Source organism: Orbicella faveolata, unplaced genomic scaffold (assembly GCF_042242905.1).
Source record: "Orbicella faveolata isolate gen_17 unplaced genomic scaffold, um_ofav_v1 contig_34, whole genome shotgun sequence".
In the NCBI taxonomy this organism is placed as follows: domain Eukaryota; kingdom Metazoa; phylum Cnidaria; class Anthozoa; order Scleractinia; family Merulinidae; genus Orbicella; species Orbicella faveolata.
This window is the reverse complement of record NW_028301563.1, coordinates 26,203,038-26,222,500: the sequence shown is the minus strand read 5'-3', so window position 1 is coordinate 26,222,500 and position 19,463 is coordinate 26,203,038. Positions and strand designations below refer to the sequence as shown.

Below are 19,463 nucleotides of genomic sequence, written 5' to 3'. Positions count from 1 at the left end.
TCATATTTGGCAGGGTTATTTGACATTTTCATATTACTTCATATTTCACAGAATTGTGTGTGTTTTGGTGACTTTTCAACAATGAGGACACTTTGTGATGCTTACCATATATACATAAGGAATTTGAATCTCATTACTGTTCAATCCTGGACCTAAAAACCAAAACCAAACTAATTACCTTTTTACTTTTGACACTCATTTTAAAACGGCTCAAAGAAATAAACCCATTTTAGCAATTTGACATACTGGTCCTTATAAGTTGTATTCTCTTTTTTACAGCAACAAGGACTAAAAGATCTTATAAGTGTGAATCAGCAAAGAAGACTTCAGTTGAGCCAGATGTCAGTTGCCCAGATTGTAAGTTAGTAAAATTAAATTGAGCTTTAGGGAAGCAAATATGTGCGAAAGATACAAATGCGATGAAGGTTTTATACTGTCTAGTCTTGTAGTATTTAAGGAGTTGACAAAAAATTATTTAATGTTATTAATAAAACATTCGAATCAACAAATTTTTAGAAACGGATTTCACTAGAAAATTTAATGTTAAAAAGCAACGACGTTTCCACCGTTCGACGGTCATTTTCAAGTTGAAAAGTAACATTTTTGTATGCACTCAAATATATACAATTGATAATAAGAATGCTATTGAGACACTGACTAAAACTCTAAAATATTCACATAGAAACAATAGAAGAAAATTGCGGCATGAATAATAAAAAACGCTAAGGTGGTAGAAACGATTTAAAAAATTAAATAATTAAGTAAATAGCTTTGCGCAGATCGAGTCACTCTGTTCAGTTTTGGTTGAAGTTTACAAATAAAAAGCATTTCAAAAACTAAACAGTCAAGTTTACTCTGATATTTTTTCAAAATCCCGAAATTGCTTTCAATGGTCTCTGGATCCTAAAAGCCCAGTATTGGTCGGTTTCATGTAGACCTTTGTAATATATACAAAGGTCCACGTGAAACTGACCAATAGTGGGCTTTTACTGCATTACCAAAGCCATGCTGACGTAAGGTAGAAACATTCTCTACTGAAGACAATGTTAAACCGTGCATTCAAACTCTCCTTGAATTGGCAGTTCTTCCATCAAGAATGTGAACGTCTTAAAATGGTTTTTTGCTCGCCTGCAACAACAATCGGCAACCACAATCAACAATCAGCAACCACATAAAGGATGACCACGGAAAGGATCCAGAGACCACTGGAAACAATTTCGGGATTTGAAAAAATGTCCGAGTAAACTTGACTGTTTGATTTTTGAAATTCTTTTTATTTGTAAACTTCAACCAAAACTTAACAAACAGAGTGACTCGATCCGCATGAAGCTATTTACTTATTAATTATTTCATTTTTTAAATCGTTTCTATTGCTTTAGCGTTTTTTATCATTCATGCCGCAATTTTCTTGTATTGTTTCTATGTAAATATTTTAGAGTTTTAGTCAGTGTCTCATTAGCATTCTTATAATCGATTGTATATATTTGAACATATAAAAAATTTTACTTTTCAACTTGAAAATGACCGTCCAACAGTCAAAACATCATTGCTTTTTAACTTTGACTTTTTAATTGTCATAAAACGTTGCCCGTGTTTCTATCAAGTTTCAGGATAAGTCTACCTAGCGTTTCATAACAAATGCCATTTTCTGATTGGCTTCGCTACTCACTGCCTATTCTGTTGTAGGCAGTGAGTAGCCTAGCAGCGTGTGGTTGTTTGCAAAATGGTGTCTGCAACTTTGCATTTTTAAAGTATCTGTGAAGAGGATTTTAATAGATAAAGTTTTGAATGAATACTAAGATTTATGTACTAAAACAATAATTTAGAATTATAGACTATTCGTTCTAGATTTCTCTACATGATAGTTGACTTAGGCCGCACCCCCGTCAACTATCACTCATAAAATAATTGAGTGTTTTTGCAGCTTTTTTGAGTTCTCCTAAACTGCCACGAGTTATTACGAGCCTAGATTTTCTTTGGAATTTTCATTCATTCATTGATCATTTACTTTTTAGTGGCCTTACTCTTGAATTTCTTGCTTTAGCGTACATGATGGAGTATTGGCCTACCAACTCAAATCTGATTGGAGGAGAACATGTCACGTGTTGTTGGTCAAAACTCACTAGCTCCATAGAGAAACAACAACTTGAACTTTTGACCCGTACATGGTCATGTCGTGCACCTTGAAAACGCAGCAAAGTTTTTGTGCCAGCCGGCATCAAGCAAACAATTTTTTCACAGTTCTTTTTTCTATGTTTGAGGTGGGAGGTATGACACAACACTTAATGACTGGCCCTGTGGGGAAATAGTGAGTTTTGTTTCCCCTTGACCTCAAGGGATAGTGTGGACAGAAAACATTTGTTGAACAATCAGGAAATATATAATTGATGTTATTTGCTAGTCAGGAGGTCCTCATAGGGAAGGGTCTTGAGTATGGTTTGAGGCTGAAGACCACATGCCATACTCAAGACTGAGGGAAATGTTTTAGACTATGTACAGACCAACCTAGGCTGGCAAATGATGTATATTTTACTTCCCTAAGCAACAAGAGATCAAGCAACAGACCAAACTCCCGAGCTCAGAAGCCATGGAATCAGGAACATCCATTTTTCAACAGACAAACACGGGAGGTGGAATGTTTGGTAGCGGTGGGTCCTTTGGCCAGTCAAAAGGGGGATTGGGAGGAAGCTTTGGAGGTGGGAGTCCTCTTCTCCAGTCTAGTGGATTTTCAACTGTTTCAGACAGTTCAAGCCAATCAGGTCTGTTTGGAACAGGAAGTACTAACAACCAGTCAGGTGTGTTTGGACAGAGCAGTGTTTCAGGCGTTACAGGAAGTGTCTTTGGCAACAATGCCAACTCAACCAAGCATACAACGGGAATGACTGGAATTACAAGTACTTTCACTGCAACTAACCAATCAGGAGGCTTGTTTGGTACAAGCTCTGGCCAATCAGCTGGTTTGTTTGGTGTAAAAACTGCATTAAAACCTGGACTATTTGGTTCATCCTCACCAACAACATCAAGTGGGCTTTTTAGCAGTGGAACTCAAGTGCAGAAAGATAGTACCATCATCTCTACAAGTCAAGCATCGAACAATACCATGGTAGGTGCACTTTTATGTTCTTGTATGTGGAACTGCCTTCTTTGTTTCCAGCTACTAGTATCATAACATCATTACATGTTCAAGTAGTTCCTTTTTACATTTACCATAAATGATCTATCAAATGCCTGGGGTGTCTATTAAATCTTAGGGGTCCATGGAGGGGCATTGAATAGATATGAGGCATTTCATTAGAGAGAGGCATTTAATTCACTTTACATGTTAAGTGTAACAATTATTGTCACATGCAACAATGTCAACAAAACAGGCAAGACACGTAGTTTGCTCACGGTGTAAGAGATAAACAGAGTTTGTGAGTAGTAGACTAATCTAATCTGTGCTAATACAAAGCCTAGGTGCTAAGAGATGTCTTTCATAGTTTGATATCGATCCACGTCTTCATTGTCATCAGGGTCAAAGTTGCTGAAATATTGAGTACAGAAACAAAAGATACTAAAGTGGTATCTGCACTTTAAACTTGAGATTGAACAAGATGCAATTCGCAAACCAAGTGAGAAACCACAGGCGTCCCAAACACTATATTGATCAGCAGTAAAAATAAACGTGCTGTTATTTACCTGTGTTCCTGTGTCTTTTTGAGTCGTTTAGAAGGGATTATTATCTTGCCTGATGCTCCGAGTACGTCTCAAGTTTCGATCAACATTGTTACTATTAACTTTCTCTTTTTAACACGTGGCTGTTATGAAACCTGAGAATTTCTCCCCTCGAGAGTTAATAGTTAACGACAATAACAGAAACTTGAGACATAATCAGAGCGTCATAATTACAAAGTAGCAGACGAGATAATATTTGGAAATATAAACCGCCATCGCTTCATTCAAATCCCTTCTAAACGACTCTGCTGATGTAGTGTTCGAGTCCCCTGTGGAGAAACTAATAAATCTATGGAGTGTTTCTTTTGTTTATGAGGTGCTTCTTTGTGAGAGGCATGTGTTAGACCCGGGGCGTTTATTGGAGGGGGACATGTAATGTAAACTTTACCCCTAAGGAGGGAGATATTCATTAGAAACTTTAGAGACAAGGCATTTATTAGATCATTTATGGTACTTGGTATGAAGTCCAGTATGTTGTACTCGATGTGGTGGTGTTTGCATGGCGTTCCATATTTGTTCAAGCACCTTTGTTCCTTCTACAGGGATCCACATCCCTGCAGTCAGAAACGCCTTCCACAAAAACCACAACAGCAACCACAATAACCACAGCGGCACCTGTGTCATTAAGTTGCAGTGACGAAGATATGCAGGCCTTTAGGGCAGACAGTTTTGTGCTGGGAAAAATACCAGAGTGCCCTCCTCCGTTAGAATTGTGTTGATAAACTTAGTTTGGCTGTGAGTTAGGTATTACAAGTAAATGACAGTGAGAAGTGCAGTGTGCAAGCACAGGTTTGCTGATGGTGTACACTTCCTGTTGCAGTCAAGGGAACAGTCAAGTATTACTTTAACCTTTCCTGAACAATTTTCATTAGATTGGCACACTCATAAAGTTTTCATTCGAAAAACACTGCACAACCAACATCAGACAGCCAAAAATGATTAATTTGAGCAAAAATGCCCAAGATGTTTAATTTTATAATAAGTCACATAATATACATAATGGAGTTCATATTAATTTAACTTTATTATATTATTATGTAGAATGAAGTTAGATAGTACAGTGGAATCCCATAATACGACCACCTCTGGGCTATAAAATTGTGGTTCTATCAAATGTGTACTTGTGTTAAGAAAATGGTCAATTAAGCATTTTTTTGGAAGTGGTAGTGATAATGAGCTGGTAATATTGGCAAGGTGGTTGTAAAGTGTAGTTCCAGCATAGTGACTTTTAAAATCATTCTTTCTAGTCACATTTCATGACCCTCTGTTTCCTGTCAGACTGATTTCTTAATTTCATTGCACAAGGTTATTTAAATTATATTAATCCTAAGACGAAACCCAACTTTTTGTAGCCTAAATTTAAAAGTGTGACCTAGTGACTCTGTACTTTGTACCTTTATATCCATGCAAAACAACCATGATCTTATTAATAGTTGGATGATAATTCCTACATTTCACATACATGTAACTTTCTGATACACATCAAAGACTCTGGCATGCCATAATTAACTAGACTTGCCTCAAATTCAAAAGAAGCAGCAGATTCTAGAGTTATTTGTCACCAGTTAGGAGTAGTATTGTTTGGACATGTAGTTAACACTGGTGATTGACAACTTAGCAAGACTGGCCTAGCCAGACCCCTTTTAAATACCTCTAGAACACTACCTTTGTACCTAAAAATAATTTCAAAGTTTAAAACTATTTTAAAGTACCAGTGTTCTACATGTATATTGTAAATAATCAGGATGACGAATACACCGGGTAATGCAATTATCAATATTTTTTGAAAAAATATAGCTATCTGAACTACATTTGATTCTCTACTATTGACTCAGCTCTAACTTCAGAACAAGCCTAGTTGGCATTTTCTGTTATTTGCCATTTCCACATCCCTCATAATACATCTTGTTTGCCCCCCAAAATTCTGCATAACCTTTGTTTCCCAATTCTTCTGGGTATTACAGTCGTCCCAAGAGAAACTGAAGACAGTGCTTATGCAAAATTCTCGGGGGCAAACAAGGTGTATTATGGGGGATGTGGAAATGGCGAATGTTCTTGGCTGCAACACTCAGAATTACACTGGCTTGGGCGGCAGGACCATGACAGACTACCATCTAGAAACATACATCAGAGCAATATTCAGCGATTATAGATCCTGCATTAAACAGATATTTTATGGTGACTGCAGGAATTCCCGCGTGCTCATTGGCTAATTTTCATTGCCAATATGCAGACAGATTATGCGAGGCACCAACGAGCGACAGCAGACAATTTGACAATTTGTTTTAAATCGTAAAAAACAAATTGACGTCAGTTTCTTATGCGTCTGTCCTGTTACTGACAATGAATTTCGTCATAACATTGTCAAAGTAGTCTGTGGATCCACTCGGCTATCGCCTCGTAAATCCACAGCTACTTTGACAATGTTATGACAAAATTCATAATCAATAACAGGACTGCCGGTAAACTACTCTTCTGCAGAGCATGGTCTCCATTGCATGGTTGGTGTGCACGCATGTAGTTCGACTGTATGTCACATCAATTTAAAATCTGAATCTTCTGACAATGTCCTTTTCTAGTATTTTACAAACTTTCAGTCACACTGTAGTTATGTAAAAGTGACTTGCACAATTCATACACAGCAAACTGAATTCCAATAGTGGGTGCCACCTACAAGCAATAAGAAATGATCTTTAGCACTGGTCTGTTTTCATGGTGATCGAGACTGTTAACAATTTAAACAGACTTTCAGTTAGAATGAGGTTAGACTTGCATTCAAAACTAACTCAAGGCTGTGGTTCAACTGTAATAAAGTGAGGCATAACTAGTGGGCGGGGAGGGTCCTGGGGTGCCTGTGACACCCCCGTTGTAAGCCATTTTTTAAGCAAACAACCTACAACCAGTGGCGAAAACGACATGACAATCTGGTGAGTACCCTCATTTTGGCACAGTGTGACCACCCCCCCCCCTTGAAAAGTCCTGGCTACGCCCCTGATAAATATCGCAATGCTGAGGAGCTACAGTTTGTTTAGAGTGCATTGATTTAAACATGATGATATAATAAGTATTGGTGTTGTTTTAAATCAAGTTTAGACCCAGCTAATCCAGTTCCAGCCCTCTCTTGGTCACGCAACACTAGGCTCCTAAGAACGCAGCCTTGGGTGACAGAGAGAGAGGGTGAGAACTCGAGTAGACCACAACTTGCTTATTTTATGCCATTTATACCCAGTGGTTGTGACTGTGGATATGGTACATGTACAAGTCATGGACAGTATATTGTCTACTTGTAGCCATGTCCCTTGGGAGTACAGGCTCAGGTCTTTCTTAAAGAGCGGGCTGGTAATCAAACCTGGTGAAAAGAGCTCCATGAACAGAAATGAAATTAACTAAATTTATTACTAACAGTTTTTAATGATATATGTTGTACTGTGTTACCTTCAAAAGATTTGGCCACATTCCCTTGAAAAGACCATGAATTCCTTCAGTTTTAGCGATCACATTAAAAGCATGCCACGTTGAGTTGTACTTGAACAGTTCACCGGTTGCACCCTTCATCTGCATTCGACGACGTACCACATCAAGAGGGTATGTACCTGTTGAATCAGATGTACTTAAAAAATCATAGTGTTTCTTTTGTGGTAACTGTGTGTAAAGCAACTTTCTTTGGGTAAAGGCTAAGTACAGTTAAACCTTCACTAACAGCTACCACTTTACAACGAGCACCTCTCTACAACAGCCACTTTTTTTGCTCCCAGTGGACAGTTCATGCATTTACAAGTTTTTATTTCAGTCTCTCTACTCTGACCCTGGGGGGGGGGGGGGGGGGGGGGGGTACTTCCAGAAAAATTGGGTGGGGGTGTGCAACTCACTTCCCAAATTATTTATGACCAAAATCTGCAATAGTTCCTACCCTATTTATGACTTGGCCAAAAATTCGAAATCCTATTTATAACCTGGCCCTTAAATCAAAACCCAGTTCAGACCAACATTAAATTACTGGAGACATACCGGTAATTGTGAAGGGTTTTTGTTGATTTTCTTTTTGATAATGATGAAAAACTGGCTTCTTCTCAAAAACATACCATATCAAGGCTAGAGTGCAAAAACCATACCCTATTTATGACCAAAAAGGCCAAAATCAGCTAAAATCGATACCCTATTTATGACCAAAATGGTTGAAAAACCTTTGGGGCCGCACATACCTATATAGCCCATATAAGGGAGTACCCCCCTGGGACTCAGACCCTATCCTCTCCACAACAGCAACAGCCACTACATCATCTCCCAACTGCCAAAAATAACCTCTGTCAGTCACAACAACATCCAGGTAATCAACTGACAAAAGTGCAAACAAAACCCAATTTTAACTTTTCTTACGGTCATGGAGCTTGATTTAATTTGTACAATGCTTGTCATTGTTCTCTCTTTCTTTTTGGTTTCTGTTTTATTGATTGGTAATTTTTTCAGAATGTTAAAGGTGTCTTTGATCATGCTGGTAATAATTTAAAAACATTCCTCAGTAAGAATGAAACCCACCAGTTTGTGCTATGGCACCAGCAACAGCTCCACATGAGAGTTTGACGACAACAGGTAAGTCCTGTTCATGTGTGAGCACTCTTAACTTGTGTCCACCTGCCTCAGCATGGTAGTAGGTCATCACATAGCCTACAGCAAAACAAAAGTTACACACACACTACAGTTAGCATAAATCCCTTGTGTACAAAATGTTTTACAAAAGTCAGAGCTGACTTGTGACTGACAAAGGAAACAATCATGCCACCACATTCTTACTCGTGTCATGCCATACCTTTTAAGCTCTCATAGACTGCAAAATTCATTCCTATGTAAGGTGCTATCCCCTATAGAATGCAAAAGAAAACATAATAATCATATTAACTAAATAAAGAAGTATTATTTTTAATTAATGCTAATTACGAGTATCAACTTATTTAAATAATATTAATAATAATAAGTTATGAGTATCAACTTAAATTAACTATAATTATTTAAATTGATAACAATAATGGAATGAAGAAGGTCGATTTTTATTTAATTTCTGATCCAACAAAAGTTATTGCACTTTGCATGATGATGATGTGTACAACTGTAAAAAATGTTCAAAACAATTACTAAAGTTTTTAAAATTGAGTTAGAAATATTAAAACATAATCCATGTCTATCAGTTGCCAAACATTCTCTTCTACATCTTCAACAACTGTATTATTAGATGTAATATTAAACACTTCCTACACCTACAAGCTGAATGTGCCACTTAAGTCCCTCAAACTGTACCCTTATCACTTACTGAAGGGTACAATTAGTTATAAATTAGCCAGTGCCTATATATACGCAAGGGGAGGGGGGGACACCCAAAACAATTGTCATACCTTTCAGGGGTTAAAAAAGCAGTGTTAATTAAGACCTCTTAGGGTGTTCAGCCTTAAAAGGTCCACAGCAAGAGCTTTTGCTGTACCTTTTAGGGTATTGAGCCAAAAAAAAAAAAAAATACCGCAGGAGAAAACCTCTAAAGGATTCTTTCCAACATTTCCGACAATCACCCCTGTTCTTTTTATATGGGACTCCACTGGGATATTGACACCTGGGTGGAAGCATTGTAAGAGCATTCATAAGTCTCTTGCACAAGAACAGGACACAATGACCCCCACTGGTCGATCCAGAGTTTATTAGCCCACTGTGTCTTTCACATAGTGTATGTGTATCCCTTTCATCCATGATTATTCAATTTTGCTTTCAATGTAACTGGCTTACTATAAGTGATGGTCCTAATCCTCTAAATAGACATCCACTCAATAAGCCTCCTTCTTCTTTGACAATGGTAACACATGCATGTCGTATATTCCTATAGGAAGTTCAAACATTCACCTGAATCAGTCTCTTGAAAAGGTGCTTGACAGTAATGATATACCTCATGCTTGTTAAGGGTGTCCAGAACATATGATATGAATCATTATATTTCTGATAGGAGGGAGAGGGGGTTGGGCAAGATATTAACCGAAAACATTAGCCACAAATAAATGGTGCAAAGAGAGAGACACAAAAGAAACAATTGTGTTCTGCAAAAATGTTAAATATTCATCGATGCAAAAATGTCTTTATGGATACAGAATTTACCTCACCAAATTTGATAATAATTAACTCTTTAACTCCCAAGATCTGATTAGTAATTCTCCTTTCCAGCTGCTATACATTTCCCCCAATTATTCTCCAGTCATATACTTTTTGTAATTTCTGTGATTTATTTACCTGCACCAGCATGACAAAGTGTTATTAAACTTAAACTTAAACTTATTCCCTTACATACAAGTTAAGAGAATTTTGGTTTTCTCAAAATAACACCCTCTGACTGATAATTTCATCTAATATTCTCTTCACCTGTCTGCTGAACAGTGAATTGATATAAGGAGAAGTTACATACTAATCACTTCTGGGAGTTAAAGGGTTACGTGAAATCAAAATTAATGCTCATCTTGGATTAACTTTATTAATAATCAATAATGCTCCAAACAATAGAGCCAATAACTTGGTAGTATTCAGTTGAATACTGAACCTGAAACATGTACTAAATGCTGTTTGAATTTAGGTTACTTGAACCTGACATGCAAGACCAATTCCATTTAGTAATTTTGCAAGCTCACTTTAGTGAAAAGTCTAGACAAGTTATTTTCACCAAAGTTTGTGGCATTATTACTCTAAAATCACTGACATTTACTGGTGAGAGTGCCAAATTATGGGGAACAATGGTCTCACCTATAGCGTCTCTCACTTCCTTCTCCTTGAACAGCTAGTCTTGTCCTTTGCAAAGAAAGAGTAGTGATATAAATAAATTACTGACAGTAACTAAAAGACCCCAGTACACCTGATTTTAAAACAAATAAAAAAATTTTAAAAAATATTGTAAGTAATGACTGAATTACTGAACTTCTAATTATTTACAAGGTGGCTGGTGTGAGGCATGAAGTAACCCATACCACTGGTTAGAAAATTTTAAATTGCAATGCATTTCGGCCATTACAAATAACCAGCTGCAGTTGTAAACTGTGTGTAGTTCTTAGACTTCATTGTAATTGCCACCATTGCTGTTATAGTTTTTGATCAAAAGGTAAAACATTAAATTTTATCAGGGACAGATCCAAAAAATATACAAAAAGTTAACAGTCACCGTGACAGCACAACCTTGCCCATACCCACAACACTAGAAATATAATATAGATACTAGGTGCAATACCACCCAAAAGACAGTCTGATACATTAAAGGGAGAGGAAGGACTTGGGCCCTCTCTTAATAGACCCAAGATGATTGTAGATGGTACTTTTAAAATTCTAGTTACAGTCGAACCTCGATTATCCAGACTCATTGGGACTAGGCAAAATAGTCCAGATAATTGAGGGTCCGGATAATCGAAAATATGAATATTAATGAAGAATAGAATTGATTAAAATAATTAAGAAAGCAACATTTAATTGGGAAACAACACATTTAGAAATCGTTTAGAAAACAATTCAGTGGTCTACATCTTCACTGTCCATTGTTAATACCTGTACCCGTGTGTATTAATAATTTATATTAGTGAAAAACGTTTTTACATTGGCCTAAAATGTTGCTTTTGTTTGCACTTTTCAATGCTGTAGTTTTAAAAAGAATATTGCTACGGATCTTGATCACGACTAATAAATATCCATGACAAAATTGGGACTAGAGAAAAAGTCTCGATAATCGAGAAATCCAGATAATCGAGGTACGGATAATTGAGGTTTGACTGTACTTTTCACTGCAACTAATTTAAATCTTTCACACTCTGATCATATGAAAATTCTGGGAAGTTAATTTACAAGTGTAAATCTTGGTTTAAATTATTAAGCTTTGGTTTTACTACTAGTTGATCAGAGACCAGCTTAAAAGAAGTCCTAGGGTGCTGCATTGCTATAAGTTTAATTTGCAACACATGAGGCCATTTTGTTCACTTACCTAATTAAATCAAGAGGATACGTGACAGTGGACGACACAATTCCTGCCATTGCTCCAGCTGTTAGTCGCATTATTGGGTGCTGTTCTCTTGTGTCTTCAGGAATTTTAAGTAGCTGGGTCAATGAATGCAATAATCAGGTTGGAAATTAAATTTCACATAAATTATTAAGTAAAATAAATTTATATTCATTTCGAATGAACTTTAGGACAAATATTATTATAATTATTGTTCAGTTCCAGAAAATATCCATACTCCCCCCACAGAAGGGATTGGAATTTCCTGGGGGGTGGGGGGTTCTGTAAGACCAAAAAATTTAAAGAAATGTATGAAGCTCAAGCGGAATTTCCTGAGGGGTGGGGGGGGGGGGGGACTTAGACAAATTCCCTTCCGTGGGGGAGGTATGGATATTTCTTGGAACTACACATTAATAATTATTAATAGTAAACTCTTACAGCTGGTTCTCACTAGCGCATAAGCATAAGCTGACATATGCAGATGCAGTAAGGTTTGATAATTAGCGCTTTTTGTTTGGAAAATTGCCAACAAAAGGTGCTAATGATCAGCATCTTACTGCATCTGCATATGTTGGCTTAACTGTTTTTTCTTATACGCTAGTGAGAACTAGCCTTTAATAACTGAGCGCAAGGGCCATACTGAAAAATATTGGCTCAAGGTTGTGGCAGTACAGACCAAGTGCAACAATTAGGCCCTTACAAACACGACCGAGGACCAATATTCTCCTGTAAGGCTCGAACAAGCTAAGTAAGTACTCATTTAGTAGTTTGTTAATTACATGGCACTCGAAAACAAGAAAAACCACCTTAATGCATGGAAAACGGTCTGTATGGCAAAATCCCAACCAAGAAACAACCAATCACAATGCTTCCATTTATCTCAAGACTTTCTTGCGATAACTTTTAAATGTAAAAATTACTCTTTTAAAATTTACATCCATATCCAAATGCAATACTGTCGACTAGATTCCATCAGAAAAAGTGAAATTCTGTTCATTTGATTTGAAGAATGGATAAATTTATTTATGATCTGACAAGTAGAGGTGTTGATCCGACAATTGCATCTCATTGGCATGACTTAAGATATAATTATTGAAGAACCGTTATGAAAGTTTTCGATTCACTCAATTTGATCAGATTGACAACTCTACTTGTCAAATTGTGAATAAAATCATCCATAAGCCAGATCAGTCAACAAGACTTTTGAACAAGGGACATGTGAATGCCTTAAACTCCATGGCTATGCACTACCTCCCTTAATAAAAGTGTCACTCTATTTTCAAAATTTATTTTTAAGCATACATGTAGTCAGGTACATCATCCACACTCCTGCGACAGCTATTCTTGGTTGTAGTCAATGTGTCTTTAAAAATGCCACTAGTCAGTGTCAAAACGTTTTTAAATAATAATAACTGTCTAATTTCTCGCATGCTGATTGGTTCATTTTTATCATCAATAAGAGTACAGACAGATAGAATGTTAATTTATACAAGCTTTGAACAGTTCCATTTCCAGCTGTCGAATAAACTACGAGTAGTCCCTCTTTTGCTTGGTCCATCGTGTGTGACGTGAAAGAAAACTGAGAGGAAAAAATAGCTGCGCAAAATCCTGGGAGCAAGGAGCGTGCTCCTTGCCCCCAGGATTTCACGCGGCCATTTTTTTCTCACAGTTTTCTTTCATGTCAGACATGACGGACTAAGTGAAAAAGGGACTACTCGTAGTCCAGCTGTTGAACCGTCAACTTTTTAATTTAACCAATGGGATTTTCTTGACTTTTTAAGTAACCAATCAAAAAGCCAGAAAAGCTATTGACACTGTTCGTGTCATTTTGAATCAAATTCACTTATCTTTGTTTACAGTACGTTCATGGCATCTTTTTCATCATTTATTCCTGGCATTTGACCATTTTGGGGTCTTGTTATTGTAAAAAACAAATTGACATCAGTTTTTTATGCGTCTGTCCTCTTACTGATGATAAATTTTGCCATAACTTTGTCAAAGTTCACTGCAGAACCACTTGCCTGTGGCTTGTGGTTCCACAGCCACTTTGATAATGTTATGACGCAATTTATCATCAATAAGAGGACAGACTCATAAAAAACTAACAGCAATTTGTTTGTTCAATCCTGTTGTTTGCCATAACCAGCTTGCATTGTGATACTTACCTTCTTAAACTCTTCATATGCAGCAAACTGCACTGCTGTGTACGGGATGATTCTAACAATGTTGGTTCCATTCCCCTTAAGTAAAACACAGATGTCACCAGTATTTAATCAACCCACCAAGCTCTCCAGATTAATCAGACCCAAATGTAATTTCAATCAGATCATGGTAAAAATTAGTGGGTAGTACCAGCTGACAATTGAATGAAATTGACACCAATTCTACACATGCAGAAATGTCTTCTAAGAATCCTTAACTTTTTTTCTTTAGGATAATTGGAAGGTCTTTAAAGATCTTGGACGATCCTCAAAAATCCTGATGGCTGATGGGTATTTCATAATAGTTTCATAAGAGTTATTGTACTGTCCAATGAATTGCAGCTGCAATCTGACAGTATGATGGGGGTAAACATTGCTTGACTCTCCCGTCTCTGCACCCCCCCTCCCAGCCCAGGAAAAATAACAGTACTTCTCCTGGCTCAATTATGATTTTACCAAACGTAAAATCATAATTGAGTGAAAATTGAATAGATTTCTGCTGTGGTGTGTATCAGTCTGTAACTTTTCAGGCCGAAAGACATCTCTTGAGTAGAGGGTGGGTACGTATATCAGGTGCCAAAGCTCTGTACACAGCTGTCCCAGACATACATGCAGAAGAATAAGCGATAACTAATTTGATAATTAGCACCTCAATACGAAAGGCAAAAACATTACCTTGAAATAGCCATACAATCCTTCTTCTTTTCCAATTTTCATCAGAGTCTGTGTTACACTGGTGTATCTCGCCTCGGAAACTTGAATCTGGAAAGAAAAAGACGGTTCATTAGCGCCTGTTCTCTCCTCCTGTAAATGAAATGTAAACAAAACCTAGCGCTAGCATAAAATAAAATAAAATGACACATTCACAACACAACATGCAGCATTACCTGTAACAGCATTTTCACTCTTTCCAACGGAGAAACACATGTTCTTGAGACTCCTCCAGCAACTCCTCCGGCAACAAGATGGATCAATTGGTCCTTGGGAATATATTTTTCCCACCATATCGTATCACGGGAGGTCGTAGTGCTCATACTAAATTTTGGAACGCAAAATCCAGAATTAGCGAGTCAGTGCTAACTGTTACATTGTTGGCAGTGTCGCATTATAATGCCATAGCTGGTAAAACGAAAATGTGAGCCTAAGAAACAACGTTCAACACTAAAAATAAGACAAGCCGAAGTCAAAGGAAGTTTTAGACAGGCGTCTGCTCTCATAATTTCGCCCTTTCTAAACAGGTAGTTGATTGGACCATTTTCACTTCCGGAATATTTTTGCCCTTAGAATTAACCGGAAGTGCAGGAAAACGTGACTTTTGGCTCGTTTCTGCAACTGGTGAACGTAAAGCAATCCAAACAGGACACATGCATCCAGCTTTATTATTCTTTGTAGTCAAATTTCCTACTCTTGTAAACAAATCATGGATCCGTGTTTACATATAAACTTCAAAACCGCTACAAAGCATCTCTCCACTTTACGCGCGATATCCATATATGCCACACCAAAAGATCAGAACGGTTTAACCTATAAACGATGAGAACCATATTTTCTTGTGTAGGCAAAAATTTGACCTTGCGTGATTATTCATGACACTTGGTAGATACTGTATGCAAATAGGCAGATACACCTTTAGCCTGTTCTCAGCCACCCTCCCCGAGGCTATCATAACTGTTTCTTTATTTAAGCCGTTCGAGTAATTCGATCACTATGGCCTGAATGTGCGAGTTAATTTTTAATTATTTGAAATAAATTTTTGCTATAAACCTAAAGTCTGGGCATTACGTGACACTCGACGCTCTGTGAGTTGCTCTGCTTAGGTGAGCCAAAAGGTTTATTAAAACGAGAAAAAGTTGTCCCGCCTGCTAGGTTTAGGCGAATCTACCCCGGTGACGGGTTCGCGATTCTTATGTAAAACGGTTGGTTGAATTTTTCAATGAGATAATCGAAGCGTTTGTTCGGCCAGGGTTACTCTGGTGGATGGTTGTCTCGGGTACCCATATAAACGTAACCAAGCTGCGATCAGGCGTTCTTTTTTAATAGCAGGGGGAAGGAGAATAAAAGAACGCTAGATCGCAGGTTAATATAAACGGGCCTTTAATTACACAAAAAATCTCATGAACTTGTGAATGGAGGAGCAACCTCTAAGGACTACTACGCAACTAATGGCGAGCATACTGATATATTTATTTGCCAGTCACATGCTTGAACATATGCTCATATATTTGGTAGGCTACAAAATTCACCACCTGCTGACTTGTCGTAGCTGGAAGTAAGCCCCTTTTCTACATTCCGCGCGTAGTTTACCGGACTTAGCTTGCGCGCACAAGTTGTAGCTCCTGATCAATGGTAGAGCTCCTGGACTTTGACTATTACAACATTGTTTGGGGAAACTATGGGGTAACGTTACGAAATAAATTACAAAAACTAAAAAAATAGAGCAGCCCGTGTTTTGACCTATTCAAACTATGACGTAGATGTTGGTCACCTGTTCAAACTTCTCGAGTGGTAAAATCAAGAGAAAATTTTCTCTTGGTAAAATTTAACAAGTCGGCAGCAAATTCGAAGAGCTGCGATGGTTTATAAGTCTTTGCACGGGTTGGCTCCAGAATATCTAAGTTCTAAATTCGAGAGGCGAGAAACCGCATATAATCTAAGGGACTCTGAGAATAAACTAAATGTTCCATTCATGCCGCGCACAAACTATTATGAAAATAACTTTAGCTATAGTGGCGCCATTCTTTGCAACAGTCTTCAATTCCTTGTGACTGAAGGGAAGCAGTGTCCCTGAGGTAGTTTAAGCGCCTACTCGAAAGAGATGTATAAGGCACGGCATTCGTGGAAAGCAGGTTTATTATTTAATTACTTTTTTTACTATTAGTTATTAGAAGTTTTAGCTGACGAATTTTTAACCGTGTTTAAATAAAGATTATCTATCTGGTCTTTGCCAAGCGCGTGGTAGACCCTCAGATCTTTCAGTCCTACACATACGGTTACGCAGAACTTGTTGCAGACGCCGAGGGAATGGCTGAAGACTTACTCGCTTTGTAAATAGTTTTCCCTCACCTACTCACGTCAACGCACACGCAATGTTGGACAATGCCTACTTTTTTCTCCCTCGTATCCCCCAACGTAAATCGCACACACTAATCATTTCTGTATATATTTTCCCGGGCGCTGCGGTCACTAGGACTTCAAAGATTTTATGGGAGAAATACAATTTTTTTTATCCACATTTACCTATGTCTTGGTGTGATTTTTAGGGTTAGGGTTATTATGCAAATCATTTAGGGTTAACTATGCACATTGCAAACTGATGACGTCAAATAATTTATGCGAAAATTGAGCTAGGCGCCATCTTGTTACCATATTTGGCATCATGACCTCAGCCCTTGGTCACTTGGTTCAAAATCCTGCAATCTGATTGGTCGAGAGCCTCATTTGTATACGCTAATGAGATGCAGATGTATTACTTTCCCAATAAGCGTGCACGCGCCTCTTGGCAAGGAACGTCGCCGGTTACTCCACCTGATCGTCTTTGGGAGGAAACATTCAAAGGCATCTGACTGGAATTCCCTGAGACCCCGTTCGATTTTTCGTAAACAGAAAAGGCAGCTCTACTATTTGGAACGACCAGCTTTACGAAAAATTGAAAGCTCATTTTGTCGGAGTCTGTGAAAGCCTTAATCTCCACAAGCGAAATATGGCTCGTTAGAGTTATTTCCATCAAGGAGACTTGCCCTGGTTCTGGATTATTGGTTCTCCAAAATTTAGTAGTTGGGTAAAGTTCGCGTGACTCTCTTTGATCACTCCCTTGTTTTCGTCAGTGATGGCGTGATCAGCATACTTCAGGTCCAGATCAGTTTCTGTCGGCAAGTGCTGAAAGTCTTCACGACTGAAATGATTCTTGATAGAAACTGAGGTTTTATATGCGTTTTCTTTTCAGTCAGTCGAGTCAAGGCTCGGCAGGACTGGAGAGAGTGAAATGGCCAACAGTATATAGATTCACAAACCAACAAAATAAATAAGTAAGGAATTTGATCAGATTAAAATAAATGGGGTCGTGAGCAACCACGAGGACACCCTAACCATGTCAACCTAGCTGTTCAACCAACCTAGCTGGCTGGGAGGAGCAACAACATCCACGCCTGCAGACCGCAGACCGTGCAGACCATGCAGACTGAGCAGACTGAGTACTTTTTTTTTCTTATTCTTGTTTTTGCATTTACTTTTGACTCGCATATTTTTTGGTTCTGTTCAATTATATACCGGAGTGTTTGTTATCCACAGGCCGCGCAAACTCGGTGGTATGTGACTGTTGATGTGTTATAGATTTTGTAAGGGAAACTCGCTTTAGTCCTAAATATACTTAAGTAAAGCTATTTTAAAATGTAGAAATAAACTTCACTTGTATTATAATGTCACACGTAACATGTGCATTTTCTACTCTTGGTGTGCAAAATGTAATTGCAATTGCTTGTTGGATCAGGGGGTGTGACTGCGAACACGCCAAAAAGCCACATTTGAAATTCTAAGCGCAGTAAGGTCGCCGTGATGAGATAATGCGATGGTTAATTTATCTGTCCTTATGGCATGTAATGAACAGTTCTACTTTCGTGGCGTGATCTATGAACATGAACACCAACAGCCCGTGATTTACGAAGAATGCCTGACTTTGAACAATGTGTGACTGCTTTTCTATGTTTCTCTGTGGCCTTATTAGTTTAGCGATTAATTGCGGTTTCCCGTATATGACAGCTCATGAACTGTTCGTTTTAGGACTAGAATTTTAGGTTTCGATTTCAGTTGCGATCAGCGTCAGTATTGCGAACACTCAATTGTTTATTCAAGCTTCATCGTATTAGTTCTTCCAAGCCACAGAGATCCACTCTTCAGAATCTACTAATCAACTGCAATAAAGATTAGAGAAATCTCTGGTGGTTTGACACGTTTGTTGCCTTCTACACCATGGCAGTTGTGTTTTTACGGCGATTTAGACTACGAGTGGTCCCTCTTTCGCTTAGTCCATCGTGCGTGACGCATAAGAAAACCTCGAGGGAAAAAATTCATGCGAGCATTTTTTTTCCTCGACGTTTACTTACCGTCAACTAAGCGAAAGAAGGAATACTCCTAGGCTAATGGCGATTCTGTACTTTGTGAAGCAAAAGCGATTTGTGGGACACGGTCGCTTAGTGTCACCGTCCCTGCTTTGTTTTATGAATCAGTTAAGAGGAGAACGAAGACTAAGACAATCGAAAAAAAAAAAACCACACAAAAACAAATTGGACAAAATAAATAAAACCACAAACCAGTCAAAAATTGACGCAATTTGCGCCTAGAATGTATGTAAGTTTATTTTTATGCTTGATTTTAGTATATTTAGGACCAGTAAAGGGAATTTCCCATAGAAAGTCTATTAGACGCGTGAATCAACAGGATATTGAGTTTGTGCCGCTTGTGGATAAATAACAAACATTAGGACATATTGAACACTATTTTGTCACTAGAAGCGAAAAAAGTGAGTCAAGTGTTAGGAAAAAAGTACTCAG

General features: G+C 37.9%; 2 protein-coding genes across 3 annotated transcripts in view; one reads left to right on the top strand and one right to left on the bottom strand.

Moving 5' to 3' along the window:
- The window catches only part of LOC110055443 (uncharacterized), an 11,685-nt gene extending 6,160 nt beyond the window's left edge, over positions 1–5,525 (top strand). The window contains exons 7-9 of the mRNA XM_020761835.2: positions 280–357; positions 2,543–3,103; positions 4,257–5,525. Of these exons, the coding sequence (XP_020617494.2) occupies positions 280–357; positions 2,543–3,103; positions 4,257–4,433 (816 nt within the window). The 3' untranslated portion in view covers positions 4,434–5,525. The remainder of the gene's footprint in view (positions 1–279; positions 358–2,542; positions 3,104–4,256) is intronic.
- Positions 4,649–15,141, bottom strand: LOC110055374 (uncharacterized). Of its 2 annotated transcripts, XM_020761760.2 has the most exons (10): positions 14,805–15,140; positions 14,593–14,679; positions 13,882–13,956; positions 11,702–11,814; positions 10,483–10,527; positions 9,484–9,574; positions 8,522–8,573; positions 8,251–8,379; positions 7,150–7,307; positions 4,649–6,384 (listed from the first exon to the last, which is right to left on the bottom strand). In XM_020761760.2, the coding sequence occupies exons 1-10, from the start codon at positions 14,949–14,951 to the stop codon at positions 6,298–6,300; spliced, it is 984 nt and encodes a 327-aa protein (XP_020617419.2). In that variant the 5' UTR covers positions 14,952–15,140; the 3' UTR covers positions 4,649–6,297. The 2 variants fall into 2 exon arrangements, with proteins under 2 accessions (XP_020617419.2, XP_020617420.2); XM_020761761.2 differs by lacking the exon at positions 13,882–13,956 and having other exon boundaries at positions 14,805–15,141.
- Between the last annotated feature and the right edge of the window lie 4,322 nt (positions 15,142–19,463).

What these genes read in the sequence shown, in the direction of transcription:
- LOC110055374 (XM_020761760.2), bottom strand. Translation starts at nt 14,951, where the DNA reads ATGAGCACTACGACCTCCCGTGATACGATATGGTGGGAAAAATATATT. An exon ending in CATATGAAGAGTTTAAGAAG is followed by an intron (nt 11,815 to 13,881) that starts GTAAGTATCACA and finishes TCATTGACCCAG; the next exon opens with CTACTTAAAATTCCTGAAGA. An exon ending in GATTAGGACCATCACTTATA is followed by an intron (nt 8,574 to 9,483) that starts GTAAGCCAGTTA and finishes TGCATTCTATAG; the next exon opens with GGGATAGCACCTTACATAGG.